This window comes from Macaca thibetana, chromosome 7 (genome assembly GCF_024542745.1).
Source record: "Macaca thibetana thibetana isolate TM-01 chromosome 7, ASM2454274v1, whole genome shotgun sequence".
Classification (NCBI taxonomy): domain Eukaryota; kingdom Metazoa; phylum Chordata; class Mammalia; order Primates; family Cercopithecidae; genus Macaca; species Macaca thibetana.
The window spans coordinates 40,338,829-40,360,477 of NC_065584.1; the positions used below are offsets into that span (position 1 = coordinate 40,338,829).

Genomic DNA, 21,649 nt, shown 5'->3' on the forward strand with positions numbered 1-21,649 from the left:
GTTATACCACATTTTCTTTGGTTACTCTACAGTTTTTTTCTTTAAATCTTTATCTTAATTATGTCTGAATTTTGGGGGCAGTATGATGTGAGGTAGGTAGCTTTATCATTTTGTAAGTGTGTAGACAGTTGAGTGGTTTCTTTACTAAATTTCCATATTGACCTGGGGTTGTTTCTGAACCCTCTAGTCTATTTCATTGACTTAACTGTCCCATACCAGATGTATTAATATTTCCTTATTGTAGCTGTACCTTTTTAATACCTGGGAAGCCAACTCCCTACCCAGCTGACCCATTTTTTCTTCTATTTCTGAAACATTATTGAATATTCTGAAACATCAGATATTCCAGATGTACTTTAAAATTAATACAGCATTAGGATTTTGACTGCAACTGCAGTGAATTTAAGAGATTAGTTTGAGTAGATCAGCTTGTACCCATTCAGTAATAAATTAGGTCCTTCAGTAAAGATTCAGTTTTCTGTTTTTCAGTGCATTTATTCTGTTTTAATTTTATAAAACTCATAGTTTTGTAATATTGTTAGTGATCGTAACCAAAACTGTTAAAAATTGGAAATTTCTATTTGTTTTATCATTATCAAACAAATATTTACATGCACAGCCAGCATAAAATACTGATGGTTATTAAAGGAACATAATTATGATGGGATTTTTCCTTGTAAAAGGCTTGATTGAATCTGCTCTTGATTTATGCTTTTCCAGACTAAAATGTTGATGGGCGAAGTGATGAGAGAAGCTGCCTTTTCACTAGCCGAAGCCAAGTTCACAGCAGGTGACTTCAGGTAAGGAGACTAAACGGGGTGTTTTGAAACAAAACAAAGTGATGTCAGGCTCATCATTTCATTTAAAAAACATTTTTTAATTTAGAAATAACCATCAAGGACAAATGATATAGTAATAATAAGGAAGAATTCTTTTAACCCCATCACCTTAACTGCACTGTCATCCTCCACATGCATTCTTACATAGTTGCAGGCGCAGGATATTTAATATTTTAGCGTCTATTTTCATTTAACGTTGTATCATAAACATTTTTCCTTATTTTCAACATGGCTGTATGATCTTTCTCAAGATGTATTTTTTTTTTCTCCTAATGCTGGATATTTGGGTTAATTCTCATGGTTTTGGAATATTAGGGAAAGTGTAGTGAACATCTTTACACATATGTATTTTTGTTTCTACTGAATTATTAGGATAAATTTTTGAGAATTGGATTATTTAAAAGGCATGAACTTCATGGCTTTGGTGACATCAGTAAATCCTTTACAAAGCATACAAAATGGCTTGCAAATGTGTTATGCCAATTTATATATGTTATGTAATTTTCCAAATAACACTGTGAGATAGGTAAGGCAAGCACTGTTATTCTCAGTTTTAATTAAATGCCTTCCTGAGGTCACTTGGCTAATTAGGGGCCGAGGCAGAAGTTGTTTTCAAGAAGTTTCTGATTTTAGTCTTTTCCTAATGACATGATGCCTATTATTTAGGAGCTTTCACTGCTCTTGGGCCTTAAAAAGGCCCTTTGAAGTGGTAGGCTTTAATTTTTGCCAGTGCTGGCAAGATCACAGCTTGCATTGAATTTTCTAGCGAGGGTGGAGATCAATAGTGTATAAGTGGTATGTGAGTGTTTTAGGGTGGTTATGGGAAAGATACTTTCTATAATATTTATTTTCGTTTTGTTTTGAGACTGGGTTATGAGACTGGCTAATTTTTGTATTTTTGGGTTTCGCCACATTGCCCAGGCTGGTTTTGAACCCCTCAAACAATCCTCCTGCCTCGGCCTCCCAAAGTGCCGGGATTACAGGCGTGAGCTATCGCACCCTGCCAGGAAGGCACTTTCTGGTAACATTTCAGAAGTCACACAAAGCCAGATGCAAGATGTTTCCAGGGTAAAGGAACTGAACGCCAGCTTAATCAATTCAACGGGAAACCTAGGAAGAAGTTTTCTCCATCTTACACTAGTAGAAGAACTCTTACGGTTACATCCATGTGGCACACCTCTGACTGAAAACATAAGCAATCCACAAACTTTAAAATCATTCTTTGTTGTTTTCTTACTGCTAATGTTTTGAATATTGTTCATTCTCTGCTTTCAGAGGCCCTCCTCTGGCAGTAATGATGTTTCTCCCTTTTTGGAAAGAGGACAGTTATCAAAACATACTTAATTGTGACATCTCACTCCTGGTCTCATTTAATGTAAAACTATCCAATGAGTCCCTAGAGGTTTATTTCTAAACAGTCTGCTAAATAAAGGCTTTCTCTTTTTCTGCAGCACTACAGTTATCCAAAATGTAAATAAAGCCCAAGTGAAGATTCGAGCGAAGAAAGATAATGTAGCAGGTAACATTTCAACCTTTTAGAAACTCTTTGGGGAGAAAAGAGGTGACATTTTAAAATTAACCTGTTTATACAGCAAGATCTTAATGTCCTAGTTTCTTCCTTCTACTTAGAACAAGTTGATTGGCTTTACATGTTAAAATCATTAACAACCAGGTTTCTAATTACTGAAAATAATTTGACTTTTGTATAGAAGTGAACACTTAAGAAGGCAGGGTCCAGCCAGGCACGGTGGCTCATGTCTGTAATCCCAGCACTTTGGGAGGCCGAGGCGGGCGGATCATAAGGTCAAGGAGTTTGAGACCAGCCTGGCCAACATGGTGAAACCCCATCTCTACTAATACAAAAATTATCCGGGCGTGGTGGCATGCACCTGTAGTCCCAGCTACTTGGGAGGCTGAGGCAGGAGAATCGCTTGAACCCAGGAAGCAGAGGTTGCAGTGAGCTGAGATCGCACCACTGCACTCCATCCTGGGCGACAGAGTGAGACTTCATCTAAAAATAAAAAATGAAAAATAAGGCAGGTTCCGCTGGATGTGGTGGCTCACACCTGTAATCCCAGCACTTTGGGAGGCTGAGATGGGTGGATCACCTGAGGTCAGGAGTTTGAGACCAGCCTGGCTAAGGTGAAACCCCATCTTTACCAAAAAATACAAAAATTAGGTCAGGCATAGTGACTCACACCTGTAATCCCAGCACTTTGGGAAGCTGAGACAGGTGGATTACTTGAGGTCAGGAGTTCAAGACCAGCCTGGCTAACATGGTGAAACCCCATCTATACCAAAAAATACAAAAATTAGGCTGGGCGTGGTGGCTCACACCTGTAATCCCAGCACTTTGGGAAGCCGAGGTGGGCGGATCACCTGAGGTCGGGAGTTCAAGACCAGCCTAATATGGAGAAATTCCATCTCTACTAAAAATACAAAATTAGCCGGATGTGGTAGCACATGCCTGTAATGCCAGCTACTCGAGAGGCTGGGGCAGGCGAATCACTTGGACCCAGGAGGCAGAGGTTGTGGTGAGCTGAGATTGCGCCATTGCACTCCAGCCCAGGTAACAAGAGCGAAACTCCTCTTAAAAAAAAAAAAGAAAATTAGCTGGGCGTGGTATGTTAGCTGGGCGTGGTATGTGCCTGTTGTCCCAACTACTTAGGAGGCCGAGGTGGGAGAATCACTTGACCCCAGGAGGCGATGGTCCAAGTGAGCTGAAGACCACACCACCGCACTGCAGCCTGGGCGACAGAGTGAGACTCTGTCTCAAAAAGAAAAAAAAAAGAAGGCAAGTTCCTAAATTCATTAATTGAAACGAATTACAATTCCAGACTTAAGCTCTTGACTTTTGAGTTCGCTGAAAAAGAAACACAGAAAACAGTGATTAAGAAACAGAACTTAGGCCAGGCGCGGTGGCTCATGCCTGTAATCCCAGCATTTTGGGAGGTTGATCACCTGAGGTCGGGAGTTCGAGACCCATCTTACCAACAGACGGAGAAACCTCGTCTCTACTAAAAATACAAAATTAGCCGGGTGTGGTGGTGCATCCCTGTAATCCCACCTACTCAGGAGGCTGAGGCAGGAGAATTGCTTGAACCTGGGAGGCAGAGGTTGCGGTGAGGTGAGCTCATGCCATTGCACTCTAGCCTTGGCAAAAACAACAACAACAAAAAGAACTTAAAGGTTTGTGAATCCATATATGCTTCTATGTTTAACAGGTGTTACTTTGCCAGTATTTGAACATTACCATGAAGGAACTGACAGTAAGTGTGAAACTTTTTATATTACTTTGTGTCTCTGGGATTTCCTGTTTCCTCTTTAAATGAACTAAGTTCTGGAAAATGGTGCTAGATGTTGAGAGGTTCCTGAGTTAGAAATCCTTTTACTGATATAGTGAGGACAATAGTTGATCAATTAATCAAAAGGTCTTAAGGCCAGGCACAATGGCTCATGCCTGTAATCCTGGCACTTTGGGAGGCTAAGGCAGGCAAATACCCGTCTCTACAAAAAATACAAAAAATCAGCCGGGTGTGGTAGCATGTGTCTGTAGTTTCAGCTACTTTGGGGGCTGAGGAGGGAGGAGTGCTTGAACTGGGGAGGTAGTTGCAGTGAGTTCTGATCATGCGACTGCACTCCAGCCTGGGCAACAGAGCAAAACCTTGTCTCAAAAAAAAAAAAGGTCTTATGCTAGGAAGTCATAAAACACTGTACATACCTTAAAATATTTCAGTATTTTATCAGAAATATATCAATGTAGAATCATTTGCTATTTAAAAAATATAAGGCCTTTTGAGTATGAATTCACTGATTAGACTTCTGTGTTGTCTTTCTGTGTATCCTACACCCACAATGCACTGCTTATAATTCCCATTTTGGGTCTCTTTAAAGTCAAATAAGATCTTAGACACTAGGATGCAACCTGAATGCGGATTCTTTCTAGATTTTTATAGCCCACTCCCACTTTTTAAATAACTGTCTTATTCATTCCATTCCTAATTTGACAGCATATTTTCTTTCTAAAGTAAAGTATTAACTTTTTTGATAGAAACAATATTCTTGGCTAGGCGCAGTGGCTCACACCTGTAATCCCAGCACTTTGGGAGGCTGAGGCAGGCGGATTGCCTTAGCCCAGGAGTTTGAGACCAGCCTGGGCAACATGGTGAAACCCCATCTCTATCCAAAAAGTTACAAAAATTAGCTGGACCTGGTGGCATGCGCCTGTGGTCCCAGCTACTCGGGAGGCTGAGGTGGAGGGATTGCTTGAGCCTGAGAAGTGGAGCTTACAGTGAGCTGAGATTGTGCCACTGCACTCCAGCCTGGGTGGCAGAGTGAGACCCCATCTCAATAAATACATAAACAAACAAACGATATTCTTTCTTTTGGCACTCATATTTCCTTGTTTCATGTAATATTTAATTAAATCATATAGAATATTAAGTACATTTCATACGAAGAAGTAGAGCATTCTAGAGAGTCACCTGTTCACAGAGTGTCATTGTACTCTGGGCATCAGGCAATATGATTTTCAAAGGGAATAATGGGCATCAAGCTAGTGAAGTGAAGGTTGGTTAAGAGCTTCTAGTTATATTTAGAATAGTATTCTTGTGGAAAACTGTATTTAGTAGCATGCTCCTATAGTGTTTGGGAAGTGAGATAGGTACTTCATGTTTACATTCAATGAAGATTAGTGAATTTGTCTTTCCATATTTGTTATTATTCTGAATTATCTCCTTTTGGGAAAATTTATAGGGAAGATTATTTACTCTCTAATTACAAATGTTGTCTGACTGGTTCTTTCAGGTTATGAACTGACTGGTTTAGCCAGAGGTGGGGAACAGTTGGCTAAATTAAAGAGGAATTATGCCAAAGCAGTGGAACTACTGGTGGAACTAGCTTCGCTGCAGGTAAGTAGCAAAAGACCTAGAGAACTGTTGTAGTTTGATTTCTAACAGTCAAGTGGAGGAGAGTCTGGTCTTGAGTCAGCATATACGGTGCTTTGTACTTTCAACTGTTCCCATGATCCTATGTAAAACAAACATAATATTTTGATTTCTGAAGTGATGGCTTTTGTACCATTGTCCCTACTTTTAAAAATTTATTTATTATTTTTTCGAGATGGAGTTTTAATCTTGTTGCCCAGACTGGAGTGCAATGGCGCGACCTCGGCTCACTGCAAACCTCTGCCTCCTGGGTTCAAGCGATTCTCCTGCCTCAGCCTTCCAAATAGCTGGGATTACAGGCATGGGCCACCATGCCTGGCTAACTTTTGTATTTTTAGTAGAGGCGGGGTTTCGCCATGTTGGTCAGGGTGGTCTCGAACTCCTGACCTCAGGCGATCCACCCGCCTCGGCCTCCCAAAGTGCTGGGATTACAGGCATGAGCCACTGTGCCTGGCCCCTACTTTTTTTAATTTAAAAAATTATTTATTTTTCGAGATGGGGGTCTCACTCTGTCACCCAGGCTGGAGTGCAGTGGCATAATCTCAGCTCACTGTAGCCTCAACCTCCTGGGCTTAAGTGATCTGCCCACCTCAGCCTCCTGAGTAGCTGGGACTATAGGCATGCTGCATCACACCCAGCTAATTTTTGTATTTTTTGTAGAGATGGGGTTTCACCATGTCATCCAGGCTGGTATCAAACTCCTGGGCTCAAGTAATCAGCCCGCCTCGTCCTCCCAAAGTCCTGGGATTATAGGTATGAGCCACCATACCTGGCCCCTACTTGTTATTATTAACAAAATGTATGTGCTATGGTACACTCTTATTTTTTTTGTTTTTGTTTTTTTTCTTTGAGACAAAGTCTTGCTCTGTTGCCCAAGCTGGAGTGCAGTGTTACGATCTTGGCTAACTGCAGCCTGGATCTCCTGGGCTCAAGCAGTCCTCCCGCCTCAGCCTCCCAAGTAGCTGGGACTACAAGTTTGTGCCACCTCATCTGGATAATTTTTTTGAATTTTTTAGTTGAAATGTGGTCTTGCTATGTTGCCCAGGCTGGTCTCAAACTCCTGGCCTCAAGAAATCCTGCCATCTCAGCCTCCCAAAGTGCTGGAATTACAAGTGTGAGCCACCTCACCCAGCCCAGTTTCACTCTTTGCTAAGTGAGAACAGCAAGTTGATACTAGATTTAAATGTAAATGTAAATAAACATTTTGTGCATGGAAGGCCATTTTTTCCCCTATGTGGCCAGTTAGTATATATCTAGGTTATTAGTGCTTGATTCTTTCTTGTCATTTTTATGTTGTTATTTAGGTGAGATGGTAGTAAACAAATTATAATAGTGTCAACTCAAGTAAAGCCTGTTGAAGCAGAAATGATTTGTTAAAGGTTTATTAAAAGCCAAATGTGAGGACTGACCTGGAAAGACACCAACAAAGTTGCGTGTGTTCTAGAGTCTGCTACAAGTTGGAAGGCTTTTATGGGAAAGTTTAGGAGAAGGGAGGACGACTCATACCCGAGTTGTCCTTTTCATTGGAGAGTACAATACAGAGGTCACAATCATTGGCTACAGATTGCAAATACAAGCTAAAATGTTCTACATGCAAGTAAATCATGAAGTAAAACTTCATGATTCAGAAACAAATCAGTGTCATTTTCAGTGTCAGTAGGTTGCATATTAATCAGTATGTCAACAGTCTGAGAAACAAGATTTCCTTACTCAGGGACAGGATATAAACCATGAATCATGAGATCTTTCAACCTGCCCAGGCAGGTTAATTTGAAAACCTACCAAATGTGACATGTAGGTTATCAATAGCATGGAAATAGCATTAGCCCTTTGGAAATCTCACAAGAATTTTGTTTTTGTTTTGTTGTGAAGAGACAGGGTCTTACTCTGTCACCCAAGCTGGAGTACAGTGGCAGTCATAGCTCACTGCAGCCTCAAACGATCCTCCCACTGCAGACTACCAAGTAGCTGGGATTACAGGTGCATGCTACTACACCCAGCTAATTTTTAAAATTTATTTCTTGTAGAGGCAAGGTCTCATTGCGTTGCCCAGGCTGGTCTTGAACTCCCAGCTTCATGTGATTCTCCCACCTCAGCCTCCCGAAGTGTTGGGGTCATAGGTGTGAGCCAAGCGCCCAGCCTAAGAATTTTGTTTTTTAAGCATGCTGAAAAGAAGTTGTCTTGGTTCTCAAGTGTTTTCTATAAGTGCAATCTTAGTGGAGTCAAGTGATCAGGGAATGATTGAGAAGACTTTGTGCTTACATTATTAATTTGTTCTTACTTTAGACTTCTTTTGTTACTTTGGATGAAGCTATTAAGATAACCAACAGGCGTGTAAATGCCATTGAACATGGTGAGTATAGGTACTCTGAGGTGCTTTGTCACTTGTCCATACCCCCCACTTGTCGTGAAACTGCTAGAATTCAGGCACTGTACTGAAGACTGAAAGGTGAGTAAGATGCTGCCCCTGCCTGCAGTGCAAAGAGAGAAGTGTGTCCATAGTACAAAAAAGTGTTATGAAGTGTTCTGATAGAAGTACCTGTATGATTTGCGGGAGTTACACACATAGGAAAGTGGTGACTTAAAAATTATGGAATGTTTTCTTCATTTCCAGTTATTCATGCCGTTATTTAAGGGTAGGAGTATTTCTCAAGATCCTTAGTGTTTTCTTTAGTTCTAATGGTTGAGTGATGTAACTTTTTGAGTACATTAAATATTTAACTTTAAATCACTATAAACCATTCTCCTTGATTTCTAAAAAATTTTCCTATTTGATGCACTTATTTTCCATCTCTTTTATTTCAGTGTTTAAAAAATATGACTGCTTAGTGTTGACAGTGCTTTTTGCTCAATAAACTTAGTTTTTATTAAAGAAACACTCAATTTTAAGTAAGAAAGCAAAATTTGAAGTAAAGAAATTCCTTTGCTTGGGGCTGTATTAATGTTAGTGAGAAAGTTATCTCATTTTAAAAAAAACTTTTTTGACTGCTTGCTAGTGCCAGACTTCGTACATGAAAGTGGAAGCAAAAAAAAAAAAGGATAATTTATACTTCTCACCCTCAGAGTTCACATTCTAGAAGCAGAATAGGTAAACTCTATGCAAAGTCAAACCTAATGACATAAACTCAAAATCGAGCATTCTCTCTCCTCAATTTTTTAACAGTTGATTGCTACTATATTTAAAATAACATCTGTGCTTCAATGTTACATATTCATAGAATTCAGCACATTCAGTGTTATATTTGTTATGGTCCCATAGGTTATCTGTGCATAGAAAAGATACTAGAAGGGTATACACCAACACGTTTACAGTAGTTACTCTTTTGGATATTCGGATTATACTCCATTTTGTGTTTTTTTCTTTGTGTTTTTATTTTCCAAGTTCTCTGCATTAAATGCATATTAATTTTACAATTAGGAAAAAATAACGTTATACAAATGAGCACTGATAATTTGAAAAAAGGGGTTTGAAGTTCTCACACATATTATTTTTTTTTTTAACTCTAGTCATCATTCCCCGGATTGAACGTACTCTTGCTTATATCATCACAGAGCTGGATGAGAGAGAGCGAGAAGAGTTCTATAGGTTTGTTGAAATTGGCAGTTATTGATCATTTTTTGTTTTCCATATTCCAAAGGCTCTATTTGCTGAATGACTTGTTGGTTTATGTTCTTTAGAATTAGCACAGCTTGTGTTTTATTTTGATAAATAAGAAGCATGAAATATTACCAAAAGTTGTGGAAGCAAATCTGTCAAATTTTACATGTTCCTATAACATGGCATTTCCAAAAACTTAGGCCTTTCAGAGAAACTATTTAGACTTAATTTTTAAAAATATATACGTTTTAAGATAGTCAAATGCAGTAGTGAAAAGTGGGGAAAGAGTAGAACAAGGAGTTTGATCTGTAACTGATTGTGAATAATAGAGATAACTCACTACCTTCGGACCAGCCAAGACTCAATTATTCTTTTTCTAATTATTTTTTTTTGTATGTGTGAGACAGAGTCTGGCTCTGTCACCCAGGCTGGAGTGCAATGGTGATCTTGGCTCATGTGCCACCATGCCTGGATAATTTTTTTGTACTTTTAGTAGAGATGGGGTTTCACCATGTTGGCCAGGCTGGTCTCAAAACTCCTGGCCTCAAGTAGTCCACCCACCTTGGCCTCCCAAAGTGCTAGGATTACAGGCATGAGCCACTATGCCTGGCTCTTGATTATTCTTTTTTTTTTTTTTTTTTTTTTGAGACGGAGTGGCCCAGGCTGGAGTGCAGTGGCTGGATCTCAGCTTACTGCAAGCTCCGCCTCCCGGGTTCACGCCATTCTCCTGCCTCAGCCTCCCGAGTAGCTGGGACTACAGGTGCCTGCCACCTCGCCCGGCTAGTTTTTTGTATTTTTTAGTAGAGACGGGGTTTCACCGTGTTAGCCAGGATGGTCTCGATCTCCTGACCTCGTGATCCACCCGTTTCGGCCTCCCAAAGTGCTGGGATTACAGGCTTGAGCCACCGCGCCCGGCCCCTGATTATTCTTTAAAATGAAATGATGATTTAGATTGGGTGTCTCCTACATAAAAACTGAGAGAAGAAACTAGAATTCAGCTGTTATTCAACAAATATGTATTTCATGTTGAATATGTTAAGGAGAAGGTATAAAGCACCTGGAGGCATTACCAAATAGTATATAAATCACGCCATTAGAGAATTAGCACAGCACTTGGGGAGAAATTATGCATGTCCATGAATTGATTATGAACATTTAGAGTCAACAGCGATAAATACTAAACTGGTGGTATACAGGGGTCTGTATACTCAGTTCAGAGAAATGGGAGGTAGGTGAAGGCAAGAGTATTTAGGAAAGACATGGGAGGTCTTAGATCTGGAGTTACCATCTAATTATGGTCTATAATCTTAATTATCAAAGGTTAGTTTCTGTCCTTCCATGATACTCAGGGTTGTGTTGAGCCAAAATTTAAAAAAATGCCTGAATGCTCAAAATCTGTTCCATTAGAGAATGGATTTCAAAATTTAACCTACTAAAGGCTTCTAGGCCAGGCTCAGTGGCTCATGCATGTAATCCCAGCACTTTGGGAGGCCAAGGCGGGTGGATCACAAGGTCAGGAGTTCAAGACCAGCCTTGCCAAGATGGTGAAACCCCCCGTCTCTACTAAAAATTAAAAAACAATTATCCAGGCGTGGCGGCATGCACCTGTAATCCCAGCTACTTGGGAGGCTGAGGCAAGGAATTGCTTGAATCCAGAGGTGGAGGTTGCAGTGAGCCAAGATTGTGCCACTACACTCCACCCTGGGCGACAGAGTGAGATTCCGTCTCAAAAAAAAAAAGGCTTCTATCTCAGGTTAAACCAGTTATTAGCTTAAAATTAGTATTTTTAAAAAAGGGTTATAAATAAATTACTGAAAATGAAATTAGTAAAAGTACCAAGTTTTTTTTTTTCTAGGTATAGGTGTTTATTATCCTTGTGACAAAACTAAAAGAAATCAAATCTACTTAATATTGAAAGTGTTTAAAAAATGCACCCCCACCTGTATTTTACAGGTTAAAGAAAATACAGGAGAAGAAAAAGATTCTAAAGGAAAAATCTGAGAAGGATTTGGAACAAAGGAGAGCAGCTGGAGAGGTGTTGGAGCCTGCTAATCTTCTAGCTGAAGAGAAGGATGAGGATCTTCTGTTTGAATAATCTTTCCTGTTCTGGTTCTTTTAGAAACCCTAACACTGGCTTCATCTTAATTCATAGTGTGTAGGTTTGATTTGTCTGGCTATTTATTTTTTGGCCTAAGAATTTCACTGGTTGTAACATTTACCTGGATGTCTGTTTATGGGATTACTTTTGCAGAATCATAATTTAGCAACCATTTATCATGGATGAAAGAGATCTGTAAAACCTGCCCAGGAACTTAAAGAATTTACTCTGAAGTGTTATCCTACTCCATTTACATCTGTGTTACACGTGCTGTGCTTACCAAGCATATTAGGAAATACCTCTTAGGAAGCATTAGTGGTCTCAGGCCAATTACTGTAGAGCAGCTTTCATTCCTACCCTCTTGCAAACCTTGGCGCTGTTGTCTGAAATTGCTGCAGCCATTCTTGTGTTACCATGGTACTTCTCAAACTTTGTGAAAACCTGCACTTTTCCTTGCATGACAGGTCCCTGTCTTGTCTGTCATGGGAGCAGTTCTGCCAATTTAAATGTGACTGTGGTATAAACAGAGTAAAATGATTTAAAAATAAGTCATTCAATTTTTATTAATTTACTGTTGTCATGTTCTCATGCTCAGATCAGTAGTGTCAGCCAGAGCTTTCTCTGCAGACATGTAGGAAGTGAGTGGCCATTTTTCCCCCTCCATGTATTAGAGTTTTACAAAAAGGCTTACTTTGAGACAACTGTTGCGTTTTGGGGTACTAATAAATGATTGCTGGTGAGTTATGAGGGCATTATAATACCTCCTTATTTGCTAATCTAAGAAAAATAACTAGTTCCCATTTTAGAGTAAGAAATAAGGTAACTTTTTACTATTTATAAGTGATAAAAATTTGTTTTCATTTATGAAGATGAACCATTTGGCCACATCAGGTGTCTGAGGTTTTTAGTAGTTTGATTTGGCATGAGCCATCCATGATTACTCAGTCTTTCTTGCAACCAGTTCCAGGCATTTTTGACATGATTGGCCATGTTTAGTTCTGAAATTGTGACACTATCTTTATTAATATTGTATTTTAATCAAGTGACATCACAGTCTAGGTAGTTTTTCTTTCTTTTTTTTTTTTTTTTGAAACAGAGTCTCATTCTGTAGCCCAGGCTGGAGTGCAGTGGCAGTGACACTGGTTCACTGCAACGTCCACCTCCTCAGTTCAAGAGATTCTTCTGCCTTACTCCCCAAGTAGTTGGGATTATAGTTGTGCGCCACCATGCCCAGCTAATTTTTGCATTTTTAGTAGAGATGGGGTTTCACCATGTTGGCCAGGCTGGTCTCGAACTCCTGACCTCAAGTGATCTGCCCGCCTCGGCCTCCCAAAGTGCTGAGATTACAGGCATAAACCACTGTGCCTAAGTGGTTTATGTTTTACATAAAGTTTCTACTAGGCAGTTTTAAAGTATTAAATGATTTTGCAAGCATTTAACATCTATAAAATAGCAGGTCTTAGTTATGTGCCAGGCACTGTTATTAAGTATTTTGTTTATATTACTTCATTACAATAACCATAAGAGGCACATATTAACCCCCTATTTTACAGAGGAAAAACTGGAGACACAGGAAACTTGAGTAATTAGTCTTAAGTTAAAAAGCTAGAAAGTAGAAAATCCAGAATTTAAGTCTAAGCAGTCTACTTTCAGAGTTTTTACACCTTAACTTTTCCTTTCTGTTTCATCTATATTTCAAACTTTGGGTATTTAAAGACATTGGGACTGTTCTGGAGAAGCTGATATTTAGGAAATCTGGTTGGGGCTCACAGAATAAAATCTTAGGTTCAGTGTAAATTCAGTAATGACTGGAAAACCAACAACTCAGTTCACAAGTACTTTAAAAATAGGTAACTGTTTGTTTAACATTTCGTCTTCCCAACATCCTGCTGAACTGTAAATTCTACCATCTCCATTTTGCAGATGAGGAAATTGAGGCTTTGACAAGTCAAAGAGCACAGCTGGAATGCAAGTCAAGTATGATTTGATTTAATTTGATCTTTACATTTTAAGCATTATGTACTGCCTTTCTAGGAGGCAAAAATTAGTTTGAAGTAGGGATCCAGATTAGTGGTTTTCCACATTTAGGTAAATTCAATATTCACCTTAAAGCAACAAGCCAAAGGACCCTAGAATTCTCCTGTGGCTTCTTAAAGCCCTGGAATGTACTGGCCTTAGTTAAAATGCCTACAAAAGTGCAGATGATTTTAGTTTAGCATTTGTTAAAAAGAAATCGAGAAAACAACGGACACATAATTTGTTGTGTGGCGTCAGTTATCTGAAACGGGAAGAATATAGATCAGGAATAGGAATGGAAAGCTGAACTGCAGTGGCAGGTGTATATACGTAAGAAACTTTGTTGGTGTATGATTTATGACCTTTGGGAGATGTATAGCAGAAAAAAAGGAGAAATGAAGAGAAACAAAGTATGTTATATATTTGCCAACAATTCACATGCTGCCTCAGTGTCCTCAAATCCCAGGCTGCACATAAGGTCCATTTGCCTGAATATTACATAACTCCTTCTCCAGAAAACTTCCAAGTTCACAGCCTTGCGTTGTCCATCTTTAATACACTTAGTTGTTGGTTTTAATAATTAAGGAAACAGGACCTACCTATATCTGTGCCAACAGGGGGCACTACCCCACCGTAAAGAACAAATCAAAAGGTATTTTGTGTTGTACCTGGAGGATCCAATGGTCTTGATTTTGGCAAAAACTTGAAGGGTGGTCTTTACATGTGTGGAAACCTTGAGTGGCAGAGCAAATACCAATAGAAATTGCTCAGTGGCTTTTAAAATTTGAAATATAATTTTACTTTTATTTTTACAATACAGTGTACAGTATGACATCTCAAAATAACAGAGTGCAGATACAGGATAAGAGTACAAAGGGGGATTAACAACAGATGTCAGAAGGTTACCTTTATTAAGGCTAAATCCCTGCTTTATATTTTCCACACATTCACAAAATTACATTCAAATCATTCCTTATCAATACTTATTTCTTAGGCCATGAGAAAAGGAAAATAATCCAGACATTTGATTTTCATAGAAAGCAAATCTGGATTAGTCTAAATAATATTCTCCATCCATTTGTTCTGACAATGAAAATTTGAGAAATAAAGATATGCACCAACCTTAACACTTCCTTATTTGGATTTTCCAAGTACACTGCATTAGTTATTCATATCATTTCTATATTAAATGGGTAAGACCTCCCCCCCTCCAACAATGGGGTCTCCAGTCAGAACCACAGAGGGACAGGAAATAGAACTGGCCAGAGTGGCTGTACAACTAGGTGTACAGCAAGGCTTTTTTCCGTATTCTTTTGTGGAGGTCAGCAACAACTCACTTTTCACTTTAAGGACTGTGTTGAATATCAGCACATCCTTATCACTGGGATTTAGAAAAGTCTGGGACATTTCTATCATTGCTGATGAGGAAGGGGAGAATGATAGGACTTCACTGACCTTGAAATATTTATCACCTCAGACTTCCTAAAAGTATGGCATGGCATGGCCTCTGCCTTGGTACAAGATCTACTTGTTAAAGCCATGTTCCTGAATCTTGACAGCACATGGCCCTAGTGCAGGCCTAATGTCTACAGTGGGCACAAGAGCCACTCACTGACACTACCTACAACCTCACTCTAACTTAACATGAACTGCCAATAGTTTAGCTCTTAGAGTTGAAAACAGTTGTCAGTTACAATAAGCAGATCACAAAACTCCATTGTCAACCATAGACTGCCCTTCATTCCTGAAAAGTAAACTGGAAAACTGAAAAGATTAAGTGCTAAGTATATTCCTTAGCTTTTAATGCCAAAAATCGGTGTGACCTGTGAATTTTCCTGGCTCTAAATTGGAGTATTTCAGAGCTGAAGAGACAGTATGTATGGATTCCTTCCCTCAACCGAAAAATGTTATTTTCTTCCTAAGGAACATTATCTTGAAAATATTTCCACATAAAACACTCTCCAGCCAACTTAATAGGCCATGCAAATTTGAACAGAAAAAGGCAACATATAAACTGTCTACATTTGTTCAAATAAAATTACGTAGAAGAGGAAAAAAATCAAATATATACATGACACAAATTACTCTTTAAACACAATTGCTTAATGTTAAATGATGTCAGTATTATTCCAGTGTTTAGCTCTGGGAATAGGAAATGCTGTAGCTAAAGTCACCATAAAAATAAAATCAAGGCATTCACATTTGAGGTTGTTTGTCACACATCACACTATCCTAAAGGCTTGAAAAGACTGCAAATTAAGTTTCCATGCCAATTATACATGTTGAATTTTAAAGCTACAGCTATAGAGACAGTACAAAAATCCTATTAGCTTAAATGTTTTTTATGATTTACCAAGCTGTTGCATTCTGGTCATGAGAGGCAGACCTTGTTAGGTTAAAAACCTATTTCTATATACGTAATACCTTTTTCTCTCTAATATTCTTTTCCTAAAATATTCAAATGACTTCCAGGTCTTCCTTTCCTTTTGATCTTAAAGTCAATTGTCATAGTATTTCCCAAAGACATATATAATTTTATTCAGATGCTAAACAAGTGTTTTCAATGACCATTTGTTGATTAAATATTAATATACAGTACAGCAGCTATATTCATCAACAGAATTCCAGTTTATTACCTATATATATGTAGCACAGTCATAGAATACTGTGCTCATACATAAAAATGCGAAAACTGTCAAATGTGCTGTCCTCCCATGTATATAAAAAACTATTAGCATCACGAGGAAGAAACTTTTTAACAGTCAATACAGATTATAATGAATACCTGCCATTCATAAAAATGTAACATACATCCTACTATACTATGCAGATGAGCTAGGTTAGTAAATCAGTTGAGACGACTTAAGAAAAAAAATTCAGAAAATCATAATTTAAAAAAGATCAGCATATTTTGTGTACCTTTAAGTAGATTATATTAGAGTGTGTTGAGTGTAGAGTCTGATCCACAAAATTTGAGCAAAAAAACTGGTGCTTCTAATGGAATGTTTTTTGTTTTTTTAAGAATTAAAAGACATACAAATGAATTCAAGCCTAACAAAGCAGCTCCAACCCAAAGTGGCACCATTTTGTTTTTTATTTTTCCTTTTTAGGAAAGTATCTCTGATGACTAAATTAGTCTCCTAAGCAAATACTGCCTTGCCCAGTGCATAGAAGCACAATCCCTCTGCTCAATATTCCCAATGAAGTCATTTAAGTGTAAATGATTTAACACTTAAGTGTAATCACATCAATATTTGTGTGAGACATGGACACTTGTGTATACAAGTTTTTCACAGATACGACTAAGCAGAAAGGGTTTAGGTGAAAACAAAAGGTTTTAACAGGACCAAATGGAATGCTCTGTTGAAAGCTTCCATTTAGAATCCCAAAATGAGGCAAAAACCGCTAAAGCCATGTATAGAGAATAAAGGATGCTGTGCACAAACTGCCTAAGGGAACTGTCCTCTCACTAATTCAAGAGATCTAAGAACAGATCTACAGCTTATACTGCTGCCTTCCACCCTATCCTCAAACTTGCTGCAGTGTCGGGCAATCTTCCTACTGGCAGTTTTTGCCAGATCAAGTCCAACGTGCCATAGAATGGATGTTTCTTTCACCTCAGCCAAGTGGACGGTACCCACTGAGGTTCAGTATCAAGTTTGTTAATTAACCTAAGCAATTCCTGATAGGCTTTATCAAGATCTGAATTCACAATTGCCGTATCAAAGTAGTGGCCATTGTTCTGCTCCATCTCTCTTGTCTTCTCAATGATTTCTCTCAATTCTTCAGGCTGCAAAGAGAAGATAAAAACTGTGAGATAATTCCTTTTCTAACCAAACAATATAGGATGAGTCAGAGATGGCCTTCCTTCTGTCTCTCCCAACCTCAGGAGCTCCTTTCCAACCCTGTCATGGCCACACTGGTTTCCTTTGCTTTGGCATCTTCAGGACTCACATTATGAGTCCTGAAGATTGGGACTCAATATATCCTGTTTTATACCACTATTTAGGTTTTCACATATATTGTCTTATCTCACCAACAAGACTACAAGCTTCAAGAACACAGACTGTTACTTTGAATTCCCTACAAACATTTGTTTTCAAACATTCTAGAACACTATAACCTCTTCCTAATAGTAACATCTTCTGTAACATGAAGTGAACCTTTCTTGTTGGAGCAAGGACCTAAAATGCCATCTACTTTTGGCTCTAGTAACAAGCCCTTGCCCTTTACTGTCTGCTGCAGACAGTTAAAAGTATCCTACCAAAGTTTGGGAAACTATATAGAACAGCCTACTTTAAAATACTGACTGAAGGAAAGGGCCATTCTGCAAAGATAAGCAGGCAGCAACGCTATGTGCAAAACTTATCCCAAACCCTCTAATTATCAGGCACATATGTTCCAGAAAGTGAAACTTAACCCAAATCCCCCCCGCCAATGAAGACAACTAATTTAAACTCAAGACAAAATGTCTCAGATATAAAAGTCACACATCAGTACTATATTGGACCCACAGTACAAAAAAATTCATATCATTCAACTGTTTGAACTTCCGTAACAGTAAGAAAACATATTAAAAATATGACAACTCTGGCTAGTCCTGAGGCAGTTTTTTGCATGGCTCTCTAATTCTCATTCTGGAATGTTGTACATCTGAATATGGCACACAGAATCCTTTGTTCCCAGCAGGGAATCTACTTCACCACTGTAACTGAACACACTGACATTTTTGCTAAAACTCATGTCTACCAAAAGCTCGAGATTATTGAACATTCTAGGACTCCACAGAGAACTGAAACTTTGTGGTACTGGAGTTGAAATGAAAATGCTAAAGCCCCCAATCCACCTAGTTTTTATCAAATTTAAGGCATTATTTCATTTTATGCCAAAATACCTTATATCACTTATTTAGTACTTTATGTCTGAAGTCCTCTTTCAAATTACAATCCACGACTAAGATGAAACAAAATGTTTTAGCTCAAAATTTTTAGCTGAACTAGGCAAAACTGACAATAAGTTCATATTACCAGATAGCCACTCTCAAGCCTGTATACTAGCAGAACAGATTCAGAGATTCAGAATACAATTAGATAACTGGTTGGTTACATTTTGTACCCAGTGAGTGTTGCCCAGGCTGGAGTGCAGTGGCACGAACTCGGCCTCTTGAGTAGCCAGTACCACAGGCATGCACCACCACACCCGGCCAATTTTTTTTTGTAGTTTTAGTAGAGACAGGATTTTACTATGTTGCCCAGGCTGGTCTTGAACTCCTGGCCTCAAGTGATCCGTCCACCTTGGCCTCTCAAAATGCTGGGATTACAGGCGTAAGCCACTGCACCTGGCCTTCTATATCAATTTAGTAAACTAAAAACAGTTTAGCAGTTTTTTATAAAGTTAAAACATACATTTATCTTTTCTTCTTTTTTGAGAAAGGGTCTTACTCTGTTGTCCAGGCTGGAGTGCAGTGGCGCAATCCCAGCTCACTGCAACCTCCACCTCCTGGGTTCAAGTGATTCTCCGGCCTCAGCCTCCCAAGTAGCTGGGATTACAGGTGCATGCCACCACACCCGGCTAATTTTTGTGCTTTTAGTAGAGATGGGGTTTCACTATGTTAGCCAGGCTGGTCTCAAACTCCTGACCTCAAGTGATCTGCCTGCCTCAGCCTCCCAAAGTGCTGGGATAACAGGCATGAGCCACTGTGCCCGGCCCTCAAAATTTTATCCAAATATTTTTTAACTTAAGAATGAATAAATTGTGCTATATTAGTATCAGGGTATATTACTCAGCATTAAGAGAGAATGAACTGCTGTTAGACGCAACACAGATCAATCTCAAAAACATGCCGATCAAAAGCCAGACACAAACTTTAACAAACTGCATGCTTCTATTTATATGAACTTCTAGAACAGACCAAACAAATCTATAGTGACAGAAAGCAGATTAGTGGTTGCCAGAAAGAAAGAATGGAGGGGCAGTAACTTCAAAGGGGCATAAGAAAACTATCTAGAGTAATAGAAATGTTCTAAATCTTGATAGGCATGGTGGTTACACAGGTATACATTTCCAAAACTTGCTGAATTATACAATTAAAATGCATGTATTTATTGTATGTGAAATATACTTCAGCAAAGAAAAAGAATCAGAAAGTTCTAATTAGAAAATTAAATATATTGCATATTGTTAAAACATTTTGGTCCTGCTTTGAAAATATATATAAGCTAGGACCTGTGGCACATGCCTATAGTCCCAGCTTATAGGACTGGCATGGGAGGGTCATTTGAGTCCAGGAGTTCAAGGCTTGCAGTGAGCTATGGTCATGCCACAGCACTCTAGTCTGGGTGACATAGAATCTCCTCTCAAAAACAAAACAAAACAAAAAAACAAAAAAAAAAACAGACCTAAAATTTAGGATGGCCAATTCTAAGTGAAGTAGATAAAAATTCCATTAGAACACTGCCAGAGACCAAACAAAAGAAAGATGCTGGCTGGGCACGGTGGCTCACGCCTGTAATCCCAACACTTTGGGAGGCAGAGGCGGCGGATCACGAGGTCAGGAGATCAAGACCATCCTGGCTAACACGATGAAACCCCATCTCTACTAAAAATTAAAAAAATAAAATAAAAAGAGCTGGGCATGGTGGCAGGTGCCTGTAATCCCAGCTACTCTGGAGGCTGCGGCAGGAGAATCGCTCAAGCCCAGGAGGCGGAGGCTGCAGTGAGCCGAGATTGCGCCACTGCACTTCAGTCTGGGTGACAGAGCAAGACTCCATCTCAAAAAAAAAAAAAAAAAAAAAAAAAAAAAAAAGGTGCTTAACATGTTTTGGAATGGTCTATGGTCCTATGGTCCTTCATATAATAGCGAATCCTTGTTGGAAAAAAGGCCTAAAAAGAAATAAGGGTGCATGTTAGGAAGTGGAAAATTAGGCTGAACAGGAAGAATGGAGTACACTCTGGTCCTCAGTGTGCATCCTTTTCCTCGAACAATCATGGAGTTCCTGTTCTACCAAAGTAGTTATTGGACACTAAATTTTATATAGTATTAATCACGTTTCTCTTGTTATATTGTGATCCTCCTCAAGAACAGCCAGCGACCATGCTGCCTATTTCCTTTGTATCATTCCAAGTGCTATGGACAACAAATACTCTGACTTCAGTTACTTATGAATTTGTAGGTATATGGCGGAAATGAAAAAGGAGTGCAGTGCTACACTTTAACCAGCTAGCCTACTTAGCCTAGACAAAGCAACCAGAATTATGTTCATCATGTAGGATGGGAAGGTCATTTATGTCTGTAGCCTAAGACATTAAAAATTACTACCTCACATATAGATTGAATAAGAAATGTTGGCCGGGCGTGGTGGCTTACGCCCATAATCCCAGCACTTTGGGAGGCCGAGGCAGGTGGATCACAAGGTCAGGAGATTGAGACCACGGTGAAACCCCGTCTCTACTAAAAATACAAAAAATTAGCTGGGCACAGTGGCGGGCGCCTGTAGTCCCAGCTACTTGGGAGGCTGAGGTAGGAGAATGGCGTGAACCCGGGAGGCAGAGCTTGCAGTGAGCTGAGAACGCGCCACTGCACTCCAGCCTGGGTGACAGAGCGAGACTCTGTCTCAAAAATAAATAAATAAATAAATGTTAGGTAGACATAGAGTGAAAAAAGATATTTTGGAGGGTGAAGAGGAAGAGGAAGGGTTAATGTGTTGTGGTGGACAGTCAAGAATGAAAGGAAGCTGAGCGCGGTGGCTCACGCCTGTAATCCCAGCACTTTGGGAGACCGAGACAGGTGGATCACGAGGTCAGGAGATCAAGATCATCCTGGCTAACATGGTGAAACCCCATCTCTACTAAAAACACAAAAAAATTAGCCAGGCGTGGTGGCGGGTGCCTGTAGTCCCAGCAACTCGGGAGGGTGAGGCAGGAGAAAGGCGTGAACCTGGGAGGCGGAGCTTGCAGTAAGCTGAGACTGCGCCATTGCACTCCAGCCTGGGCGACAGAGCGAGACTCCATCTCAAAAAAAAAAAAAAAAAAAAAAAAAGAATGAAAGGAAGGCTGGGCATGGTGGCTTACACCTGCAATCCAAGCACTTTGGGAGGCTGAGGCAGGAGGGTTTCTTGAGGCCAGGAGTTCAATACCAACCTGGCAACACAGT

At 39.4% G+C, this 21,649-nt stretch overlaps 2 protein-coding genes across 7 annotated transcripts in view; one reads left to right on the forward strand and one right to left on the reverse strand.

Annotated features, from left to right (window-relative positions):
• ATP6V1D (ATPase H+ transporting V1 subunit D) overlaps window positions 1-12,025 on the forward strand; it is a 163,130-nt gene extending 151,105 nt beyond the window's left edge. The window contains exons 4-10 of the mRNA XM_050797072.1: window positions 721-800; window positions 2,291-2,358; window positions 4,064-4,108; window positions 5,646-5,749; window positions 8,072-8,138; window positions 9,293-9,371; window positions 11,337-12,025. Of these exons, the coding sequence (XP_050653029.1) occupies window positions 721-800; window positions 2,291-2,358; window positions 4,064-4,108; window positions 5,646-5,749; window positions 8,072-8,138; window positions 9,293-9,371; window positions 11,337-11,478 (585 nt within the window). The 3' untranslated portion in view covers window positions 11,479-12,025. The remainder of the gene's footprint in view (window positions 1-720; window positions 801-2,290; window positions 2,359-4,063; window positions 4,109-5,645; window positions 5,750-8,071; window positions 8,139-9,292; window positions 9,372-11,336) is intronic.
• A 2,247-nt stretch (window positions 12,026-14,272) lies between these two features.
• The window catches only part of PALS1 (protein associated with LIN7 1, MAGUK p55 family member), a 93,179-nt gene continuing 85,802 nt past the window's right edge, over window positions 14,273-21,649 (reverse strand). For all 6 annotated transcript variants that reach the window (XM_050797035.1, XM_050797038.1, XM_050797037.1 and 3 more), the window contains one exon: window positions 14,273-17,287. In XM_050797035.1, the coding sequence (XP_050652992.1) occupies window positions 17,111-17,287 (177 nt within the window). In that variant the 3' untranslated portion in view covers window positions 14,273-17,110. The remainder of the gene's footprint in view (window positions 17,288-21,649) is intronic.